This window comes from Myripristis murdjan, chromosome 8 (assembly GCF_902150065.1).
Source record: "Myripristis murdjan chromosome 8, fMyrMur1.1, whole genome shotgun sequence".
Classification (NCBI taxonomy): domain Eukaryota; kingdom Metazoa; phylum Chordata; class Actinopteri; order Holocentriformes; family Holocentridae; genus Myripristis; species Myripristis murdjan.
The window spans coordinates 23,834,116-23,845,425 of NC_043987.1; the positions used below are offsets into that span (position 1 = coordinate 23,834,116).

Here is an 11,310-nt window from a genome sequence, read left to right on the forward strand (position 1 = left end):
ATACATTAACCTTGTACTGCCCATTCAGATACCTCAGACTGCAGGTTTTCCTCAAAATACCAAATGTGTTGACTCATATCAGACATTAAAATCCCCTCAATCCAAAATTACTGTGCTCTCTTCTACCCTCAGGTTTTACCTCTGCAAAGGAGGTGAAACCGCCGGCAGGGGGTTTACATAATTGCCCCTGTCCATCTGTCCGTCTGTCTGTCAGCAGGATAACTCTAAAAGTGCTGGAGGGATTTAACTCGGTGGAACGAATGGTCATGGCCCAGCAAAGAAGTGATTAACTTTTTGGGCACAAACAGGGCCATAGTTTCTGTTGTCATCCACGTGCCATCAGGAAACCCATTGTGATGGTTGGTCATGGATCAATGCAGCACTGACCGTCATTTCATGCTGATTGGCCAGAATGGGGTGTTTTATAACAATTTTCCTAAAAGGGATGGGCCTAAACACACGAATGCTCCCACCATAACCTCACAAAACCTGATGGGGAGGCTGGTCATGGGTCAGGGTGGCGCTGACGATCTTCCCCTCCCTAATTGGCTAAAAGATGCATATCCTGACAATAGAATCGCTGGAAGGAGGAATGGTTTATTACAAACAGGCCTGTAAGTTCCAGCTGTGACCTTGACGGGGATCTGTGCTCTACTGAATGTCTTCTTGTTATTTTCTTATTGCCTCTATCTTCCTCTTTCACTGCAGTATTGTCTCGTATGCTTGTTAGTAAAATTTACTGTTTCATCATAACTATAACCTGTATATGTTGTGTCTTTGTGCGCAGCGTATAAGGCTTGGACAGTGATTATGCATGACCGTGTGAGTGGCACCAAGGTGACTGGGAGTTCAATAGACCAGCCGTTCATAGGAGAGGTCAACTACTGGAATGCTTCCTGGGACAGTGTCACCGCTCTGGCGAACACCTCCATGTACTGCGAGCAGTGGATCGACTACTCCTGCTACAAGTCCCGCCTCCTGAACACACCCAGTAAGTGGGGTTGGCCTGTGTGCGGAGGGTCAGTGGGGAATTCAGGAAAGTTTACAGACACGCTCATCCACATGTGGTCACTTTTCACTCGCTTTTAGATGGGAGACCTTTTGGTTACTGGATTGGTCGCAACAATGAGAGTCACTATTACTGGGGTGGAGCGTTCCGGGAGGTCCAGAAGTGTGGCTGCTCTGTCAACCAAACCTGCACTGACCCCAAGTTTCAGTGCAACTGTGATGCTGACTACAGACAGTGGTAAGATAGGAATCATTTAGCAGTTTTAACTCGTGCTTGTGACATTTATATGGAGCTTTAACTCCCCCACCCCCCTCATTTGACATTTCAGGTACTCAGACAAGGGCTACTTGGACTTCAGAGACCACCTGCCTGTTAGGAAGGTGGTGGTAGGCGACACCAACAGGGTCGGCTCAGAAGCACACTTCACTGTAGGGCCCCTCCGTTGCCATGGCGACAGTAAGTTCACATATTCCAGGTTATACCAATATGCATAAGGATGTGTATGTATTATGTGAATGGCTGGGGGGCTGTTTTTTTTAAATCACCACTCCGCTGCCTCTCACAGGAAACACCTGGAACACGATAGCCTTCACCAAGCCCACCTACATCACCTTCCCCACCTTCAGGCCCGGCTCCAGCGCTGACATCTCCTTCCATTTCAAAACCTATCGCAGCAACTGTGTCTTCCTGGAAAACTCTGATGATCAGCTTCGTAACTTCATACGCATAGAACTCAATAGTGAGTTGATTGATTTCACTCAGCTGGTTCGGTAGTTCAAAAAAAGGTTCAATAGAGTCTTGTGTAACTCTTTGTTCTTCTTTCTTTTTCCTTCTGTCCTCTCCTAGCCACTCATAATCTTGCATTTGTATTCATGGTCGGAGATGGCATCCTTAATGTGACACTGAAGTCTCCCGTGCCACTCAATGATAATGAATGGCACTTTGTCCATGCTGAGATCAATGTGAAGCTGGCCCGGATCAAGGTCGATTACCAACCTTGGGCTGTCAAACGTTTTCCGGGTCAGACTTTTGTCACCATGCAGTTTACACATCCGATCCTTGTAGGTAGGTTGGCTGAATGATGAGTAGAATTTGAATTTAAAACTGGTATCGCACAGATTTGTTTTGTGTCCTACAAAAACGTATCATAAATATTAACAGCTACTGATAATGGGTCTCTTGGGCACCCAGGCGCAGCGAACCGCACCCTGAGGCCTTTCCTGGGCTGTATTCGGGGGTTACGGATGAATGGTGTCCCTCTGGATCTAGAGAGCAAAGTAAATGAAGAGCAAGGTATACGGAGGAACTGTACTGGCGAGTGTCTCAATGCTAGCATACCATGTCGCAATGGCGGTCAGTGCATGGAAGGCTACGCTTCCTACACGTGTGACTGTAACAACACAGCGTTCGATGGTTTCTATTGCCACAGAGGTGAGTTTACAGATATTTTGCCTTGTTTCTTAAAGGAAAAACGTCTTTAGTGGTTATCATAATCTGCAGCATGAGCAAAATCCTAATTGAACTATGGTCAGTACTTTGGAGCATAAGTCTAATTCCACGGTGCTCTTTTCCAAGATATTGGAGCCTACTTTGAGATTGGCTCATGGCTAAGGTACAACATACGAAAGAAGCCCATATCAGACGAGGCGGCATGGGCCAACTGGATTGATCCGCACTACGACAACTTCAGCCTCGGCTACAACGACACAGCTGATGACATCGAGTTCAGTTTCAGCACCCTTCACACTCCAGCCGTGTTGCTGTACATCAGCTCCTTTGTACAGGACTACATGGCTGTCATCCTCAAGAATGACGGTAGGAAAACCGCATAACAAGTCAAGTCAAGCAGAGGGATGCGATTACTTCTTAAATCGGATTGAATTTGTGGGGCAGTGGATTAATCCCTTTCACTGAGCTGAATCATACAGTAACTCTACACAAGCTGTTGATGAAAAGCAGTGATTCATCATTATGTGCTGCTGATTCCTTCGTCACCTCTGCCTCCGCAGGTAGCCTTGATCTGAGGTATAAGTTAGGACTGATAACCCATAAATACCAGCTGACTCACAGAAACCTGGCAGATGGATACCCGCACTACGTTAACATAACCAGACACAACAGGACCATCAAGACACAGGTGCCTGCTCGCAACACTGTCACCACGCACACTCTGATCTGTGGCTTATTGTATTGGACATGCATGTTAAGACAGCCGTGCAGTTGTTTTGTCCTCAGCTGAACATTTCAATGACTTTCTAAAATTAGACCCTTTTTTTTTGTCCTTAAAATACCTGGAAAATGATCCATGCTTTTATTTCGTCATGCATCAGCTACGGTCTCTAACCCTGAGAACAATGAGAAAACAACATATTATTCCAATTTTAGCTGCACTGTGGCTAATGGCTGCAGCCCTCCGCTGCTATATCTCTGAGCTTTTAACCTCCTCGGGCAGCGCTTTTTAGTTTTGCCATCAAAACTGAGGACAAAAGGTCAGCTTGCCCTCTCCGTCAGGGCTTCTAGGCTCTGCAATAGCCAGAGATCAGGCTTCACATCTCAATATCCCCTCTTAGAGATACATTTTTAAAAGCGTGCTTTTCCTTTATCTTTTATGGTGATTTAATGCTTTTATCAGTTGTTCTGCACATGTGCATGCACTCATTTTTTATTAATTTATTCTCAATTGCTGAACATTTTTGTTTATCTTTAAAAACACTAACTCTGTGTTCAATAAAAAAATGTGTTGCTCTTATTATTTTATTATTATAGTTTTCCATATATCTGTTCATTTACTCTTTGTGTATTTATGACAGCGCTCTAACGATGAAATGCGTGTGATATTACCCCTCACCTACAGGTCGATTACATGGAGCCCATAGTGGAAAAGATAACCTTAGTGGAGGATGCCAGGTTTGACTCTCCCAAGTCCATGTTCCTGGGCAGAGTAATGGGTAAAAATCTCATGTACCAGTTATTGATGATCACATTTCATACATTTATCCTGCCGCTTTTCTACAGACTTTCAACAGGATATTTCGATTCTTCTCTCTTTCCCCTCAGAGGTCGGTGACATTGACTATGAGATCCAGAGGCACAACGCTCCCGGCTTTATCGGCTGCATATCTGGGGTGAGGTACAACGTCTACGCCCCTCTGAAGGCTTTCTTCCGGCCAAATGAAACGGACCCCCCGGTAACCACGCAAGGCTACGTCTCCGAATCCAACTGCGGTGCCTTCCCTCCTATCTTGGGTTACGTACCGTGGGAGGTGGACCCCTGGTTCACTGGCATAGGTGAGTTTCTGTGTCCCATAATGCACTAAAACATAAAGAGAATATGATTGACTTCATCCACTCATGTGTGTACTTTTCCCCCTCCAGAATATTTCTATATCCACGATGATCTGGGCTTGTTTTGGATAACAGGTAAGTTTTTTTCTGCATTAAATACTGCCTGGTCATATGTTCCTTTGTACACATTTAGATGTAACAAAGCATTTCCACACTGGTGAATCTGTAGCATGGTCAGTAATGAATAGTTTTACAATTTGAAAAAAAAAAAAAAAATCCAGTTGTGACATACACTTCTGTAACCTTCCCTAAAAGCCAGTTTGCCATAATAACATTTTTTTCCCTCTAACACAAAACAACAACCCTGTGAGTATTTAGCACCATATGGTAGACATTTTCAGTCTCACTTGGAAGAAGTTATTTTCACACGATGGCAGGAATTTGATGGGACAGCCACATGGAACTTGCTCCAAATGTGGACATTTTTCTGTAATGAGGTTATACCAAGAATTTATTTTTTTTTTTCCTAAGCCATGCCAGAAGTAACACAGCTAATTTGGGTTATATCAGGTAATGTAAAACTCATGTGAAGTACAAGTACATTGGGCTTTTACTTCACAGTTGAAAAATTAAATCAACTATGTAGATTTGTGTGTCTTTACATGAAAAAGACATGTTTAATATCATTACTCTAAAGTAAGTCATATATTTTGTGAATTATTTCTCAACATGGATAAATTCATTAGCCTGTTACTTGTCTTTCACATGTGTACATCACACAATAGAGGATTTTTATCAGTGTGCTATTTAATAATTCATATTCTATTTTTCTAACAATAGAGAGAAAATGATAAACTGTCCAAGATGTAATCAGTGTAATCAGCGAGGATCAGAGTTGTTGTGAAGGGTGTCGAAGCACTGATGAGAATGGTAATGATGAGGCAACGAGGGAGTTTGAAGATGCGGCAGATAAATTTGATTGTGAAACTTCGGATGATGACAATGAAGGTCTTCACCTCATCCAAAACACAAAAACAACAACAGCAACAGCAGCAACAACAGCAAAATAATGAGTTCAGATATAACTAGCTCAGGCTGCACTGATTGGATATTCACTAAAAATAAGAAAATTCAGCCTCTCGTTGCTTCAAATTAATTTGACTAAGCGGCGGCGCCAAAACATTTGTTTACTTGTTAGTAATTGGTCCAAGGGATGTCTTCATCATTTTAAAATAAAAAAGAAATGAAATAGTAGTAGTAATAATAAAACGATACAAATGAATGATTGCATATAATCCTTTCTTTGGGACGGTTTTAAACTTAAAATATATATGTTTATGTAAAACATTTTATTTGGGATCCCAGAAGCCTGTTGTTTACGCTTAATTTTCCTCAGAGGAAAAAAAAAATAGATCTGGCATATTAGAGGTTAATTCAATTCATTTTCAAATCTCTGCCTTGTCATTTTCTCTATTTTATTCACTCTTCCCCTCCCTGCTGACACAAATCAGCAGTTTGAAAATCTCTCTCCTATTTTCCTGAAATCCTCTAATCCCAAATTAGAGCAGGGTTGTCAGATTTCAGCGTGGCCTTTTGAGTGTCAATTCAGGGCTCTAACTGAGAGTATTAAATGTTGGACAGAATCAAGTAGGCTACAAGTAAGTGAGCACACCTTTTTAATGCTTTATTTCTGATTTCATCCAGCTGAAGTCGGATTATTCCTCTTTGCATACAGCTGAATATGTAAGAATAGTAAGTATCAGGAAAGAGAGACCTATTTGTCAGGAACATATGACCTAATATCAAAAATGATCTGCCTTTTATGTATTTATTACCCTTAAATTTACATCTACATACATCTTAGGCTTTGTGCTGACATTAAAGGTACTTGTAGTGAGTGCACTAATCTTTAATTTCCGTATAATCAAACTACAGTCATTTGTTGCTTTTAATTTTGGTGATCAGGAGTGCAAAGGTCAATATCTTAGTCCCCTGACAATATTGCAGTCACAGCAGAATGATCACGTAATAAAAAATTCAAGGAAATGAAACAGAATAAGAGCTTAGGAAAAAGATTAAAAAAAGGGGCTGTTCAGGGTGAGCAGAAGGGAGAAATCATCGTGTGACCTGTGGTTCGTCACAAATAGGCGTTCAGATTAATGCACCTTTCAGACACACCTTTCCTTTTCCTCCCTACGAGTTGCTCACCCTTTTAATACCGCATGGCAACGCCGCGCCTCATTACAAGACGACATGTGGAGCGGCGAGACAAGGGGGACCGTCTGCGGCACTGTATTAGCGATGCACGAATAAAAGTAGAGCATTTCCTCCCTGTTGAATATGAGAGGCTGGACTCCTAGGATTAGGAAGCAGCTCAGAGACTCTCTGCTCCATCCCTGTCTGAGTCCCTCCCTGGATCAGCTATATTTAGCCTACATGGGCCCTCTCTTACTATTCATCACTGGTAGATGCTTTAGCTTAATAGATCATTCAGATGCAGAGGTATTATGCTAATGCAGAACATCAGCGTGTCATTAGAGATTAGTGGGCTATTCAGGCATCCAGACAATGACCTCCCCTGGTTATCAGACATCATCCTTGATTGATGTACTGCTCATGATCATTTTGCGCTGTCTGAGAAATTGCACCTCTTGTCTCAAGTTCTATTAAAGGTGCAGTTCTGCCAGCAGTGAATAAATTCTGCCACAATGATTAACTAAAGGAAATATTGCATTCTGCCCATGTCCCTGTGACAATATCACTTAAGTTCACGGATTATCTGGCAATATTTTCATGCAAATAAATGCCTGTTTTGCTGCTGTCTATTGCTAAATGATGCAACACAATGGTAATCCAACCTAGAGGCACTATAGGGAAGGTCCTACATTTGAGAAACAGAAAAAAAAGGAAGAAGGTGACTGGCTGTTCTATATGATCAAAGATCGAGGATGTGTCGGGTGCTCTTGGAAAAGGGGAAAATGGAGTACTTCAAACGAGAGGGCGAAACAGGCACTCCAAATATCAGGAAAAAGGACAGCGAGGAGGAGAATATTAAAAAGGCGTCACTGTAGCGTTAAAGCCCCTACGAAGACCTACAGTGGTCGAAAAATGTCGGCTCTTTTAACGATTTAGCAACTACAATGAAGGCTTTTTAATATTTCCATTTCCTGGAAATATCACTTTTCCTGGCATTTGGAGTGCCTGCATTGCCCTCTTAATTTTTTTTACATTTGTTGTCTGGTAAGTCTCTTTGGCCCACAGCAAATCGTACATTTTATGCTTATAGTTTTTTGGGAATAAATATAAGAGGGGCATCAATCGCCACTATTGTTGAACAGACAGAGAAAAGAGCACCGCCAACAGAAACTCAAACTTAATCAGGACTAGTCAAGTCACCTTTAATTATATAACACTATTATTATTTCATTCCATTTTATTTCACTTCCACAAACTCAGAGTGCTTTACCTTAAAAATGTATGAATATATGTCACTATAGTAAAATATTAAGAATATCACACAAATAACATAAATAAAGGAAGGTACATGTAAAGCTCCTCCTCCTATACTAAATGCAACACCCCGAATGTAACACCCCCCCCAAAAAAATAAATACACATATTTCCATACATATTTACAACATTTACATAACAAATTTTATTTTCTCATCCCACTGGCAGGCAGATTTTCTTTTAAATGTTTACCTTGCCTTACCTTACCTTAAAAACAAGACTTTTTGTGCCGTGTACACACACAAACCAAAGAAAGATTTTAAAGTCTTGAGGCAAAGGAAGGCACAGCTGCAGCAGATGTCAGGTCCTCTGTCAGGTTGTTCCAGCGAGTATTTATTTATTTATTTATTTTCAACTTCCCCTCAGGGATCAATAAAGTATTTCTGATTCTGATTTCTGATTCTGAGTAGGAACCCAGCTGCAAAATGCACCTTAATGCACTTTGAAGCATTTTGAAGTCGATGCCGTATTAAACATGAAAATCCGAGAGAAAAGATGTCGCAGTTCTGGACACACTGTGTGACTGACAAGTGATTTCTAGGAAGGGCCGTACAAAAATAGCCCAGGAATGAGCTCTGAGCGTGGTGAGATGATGTTGCCAACATAAAAAAAAAACACCTAAGAGTCACAAAATCTGATAATATAGCTCTGACGTGGTGAATTAGTGCTTCCTCCTTATCCTCAGTAATATCTCTCAGGCTTCTTTTCACAGGTTGTTGCAGATTATGCTTGAATGATCTGCATCTAACTGAGCTTGTTGTCTTCCTCAGTCATTGTCCTCATGGCGGTGTTGCTGCTGTTCGGCGGCTTGTACAGCATCTACATCTACGTGTACCAGCAGAAGGGCAGCTACCACACCAACGAACCCAAGAACCTGGAGTCCCCGAGCAGCTCCAGGCCGCTGACCGAGACCCTGAGGAGAGAAAAGAAGAACCTCCCAGAAATTGAAGAGGATTTCAGGAGCGAATAGCCTCATGGGACCTGTGGGAAAGAGGGCGGGGTTTTAATATGGCGGGGTGGGTGACGGGGAGGGTTAAATGGCACTTAAAACAACCACAGATACCTGTATTATGTTTTATAATTCCTTCAACCTTATTGTTTTTTTTTTTTTTTTTTTTTTTTAAATTAACCTTTTGGTTTGTGTTCCTTACCCCAGTTAAGTGGGATCTGATGCCTGGTGCTCTACATAGTATTTTGCTAGGTTTTAGTTTTGCTGGGTTCAAAGTTCAAATCAAGCCCCATATTGCGTGAGTAGCCAACAAGTCTCACTACTGTATTGCAGGGTGAAATACTGAAGTGCCTCATCAGAGCAAGCTTGATCAGAAGTAACTACAGTTCAATAGGTCATTCAGATAGAGGTTTCGATTAGACACTGTGGGAATGGGATTTGAAGCAACGATTCACAATTCAAGCCTCGGTATTCAGCCTTTTATTGCTTTTTGTCTGGGCCATTTTTTTGAGGAGATTTCAAGCTAACAATATCTTACTGTACAGATTAAATATCATCTACCGGTATACCTTTTGATGACAATCTCTCTCGAGCCATTTATGACACCGCAGCTCATTGCCCTTCTTGGGTTGGAGCAGTGAGCCAGAGCACATCTGAGAGCTGGTGCAATGAGCCACAGCAGTGAAAAAAAAAAACAAAAGGAACAAAAAAAAAAAAAAAAAAAAAAAAAAAAAAAATGGCCTCCATGAAAAACGTACCTTTTTCGTCCCAGCTTTGAACTCAGCTGAAGAGAGAACATAACTGAACAGCATGGGGCTTTGAGATGTAAAGCTTTGAGATGACACATATAAAGATCGTGGAAGGTATATACGCTTATATTTGTTGTACTGCAGCCTGTAACAGCGCATCACCTATACAAAAGTGGCACATATATAAATGGTTCAGAATAATAGTTTCCGTAGATCGCAGCTTCGCCAGTTACAGTATGCTCAGATTCCTAACACATTCTCGACCGCGGGGCTTTTAGATGTGAGGGATACCTCTAGGTGTGGGAGCTCCCAGATGTGGTGTCGATATAGAAGAGGGTGACTGTTGGTGTACTGCGGATTCAAAACAAACGCTGAGTTATTGAATTTTACCAGGGACAGGACGGCCCTAAATCTACAAGTCCTGGTTCAAATCCTCCAGTCTTACTTCTGGCTGCTTTTATTACAGACGAGCTGCCAGTAGCTTGGTGCTACAGTCAGAGTGTGTGACTTGGCAGACATCTCTGAAGACTCTGTTTTGACAATATACAGAAGGATCAGATGCTCACAATCCTGTCAAACACATCCCCAATAATAAACGTCTTTCAGGAAAAAAGCTGCTCCCTATGACCATCTGGAGAAGCAGACATATATACTCACATATGCACACACACACACACACACACAGAGATACATACTCACACACACACACACACACACACACACACACACACACACACACATACAAAGACATGTACAGAGGACCACAAGAGTGTAAATGCTAACCTTGTACTTCTCCACCACACTGCTCGAATATTTTGCATCTGCTGTAGGACAGTGCTGCACTGTCGTCGCTGCTGCTTAGTTGCTTTTAGTGCAGAGAGTTGAAAACTTTTAACTCTGGTCCAGTGGAATTTCCCTCTCTGGAAAGACGAAATTGCACTGGATCCAAATGATGTGTGGTAAAACTAAAGCTTTAGTCTGTCATCACTTCCTTGAGGCTAAAGTGTTACAGTGTACGTGTAAAAAGAAAAGAAAAAAAGCCAACAAAAAACAGAAAAAAAATCGAACAAGCAAAGCATTTGCTGATGATTGGCAATGCATATCTAGAGCATGACCGCACTTTGCTGTAACATGCAATAATATCAGCTTCTTCCAGCGCACCAATGATATTAATGTATCAGTTTCAGTTGCAGATGCATAATAGCAGTTAGGATGTAATGAGTGTATACGTGAATATATAAATAAGGTGTTTAGCGACTTTTTTTTTTTTTATTCCTACTGTTTGTATAAAACAAGTGAAAATCACTGGGAGTGTATTGAATGTAAATTCTATGACTCTGTAATGTATAGTGAGACACTATAGTAAGACCTGCTTCACTCTTCTCTGCAGGCTGCTCAGCATTGAAAGTCACATTACATCTGCTGTAGCTTTTTAGCATGCTCAGGATAAAGAAAGTGCAGCACCTGTCCTCTGCAGTGTGCCAATACACCTACTGCACTGATACAGAGGGGCACTGCTGCACTATGAAAGGTTGCACATGTAAAAACTAATTTTAAAGGCAGGACTATATGAAAATGTATGAAAATGTACAGATTCAGCCATCCCTGGCTTTGTTCAGGCTATATTTTTAAAGAATGTGCTGTCACGAGATGAATGAAAATGAAGAGTGAGCAAACAGAGTGAAATTGTTAGTTTGTGGACAATACAAAGAATAATTTGTGGTTGTTTTTTGTTAAATGGACAATCACCACCCACAGAGTTCATATTAGACCAGACTACAACTTGGGTCAAATATGCTTTGTAGCCT

At 41.5% G+C, this 11,310-nt stretch overlaps 1 protein-coding gene across 1 annotated transcript in view; it reads left to right on the top strand.

Moving 5' to 3' along the window:
- cntnap1 (contactin associated protein 1) overlaps positions 1–8,786 on the top strand; it is a 28,716-nt gene extending 19,930 nt beyond the window's left edge. Inside the window, exons 14-25 of the mRNA XM_030058338.1 lie at positions 788–991; positions 1,090–1,246; positions 1,338–1,465; positions 1,575–1,748; positions 1,856–2,074; positions 2,201–2,440; positions 2,585–2,824; positions 3,019–3,146; positions 3,864–3,957; positions 4,067–4,297; positions 4,385–4,429; positions 8,575–8,786. Of these exons, the coding sequence (XP_029914198.1) occupies positions 788–991; positions 1,090–1,246; positions 1,338–1,465; positions 1,575–1,748; positions 1,856–2,074; positions 2,201–2,440; positions 2,585–2,824; positions 3,019–3,146; positions 3,864–3,957; positions 4,067–4,297; positions 4,385–4,429; positions 8,575–8,774 (2,060 nt within the window). The 3' untranslated portion in view covers positions 8,775–8,786. The remainder of the gene's footprint in view (positions 1–787; positions 992–1,089; positions 1,247–1,337; positions 1,466–1,574; positions 1,749–1,855; positions 2,075–2,200; positions 2,441–2,584; positions 2,825–3,018; positions 3,147–3,863; positions 3,958–4,066; positions 4,298–4,384; positions 4,430–8,574) is intronic.
- Positions 8,787–11,310: the final 2,524 nt, after the last annotated feature.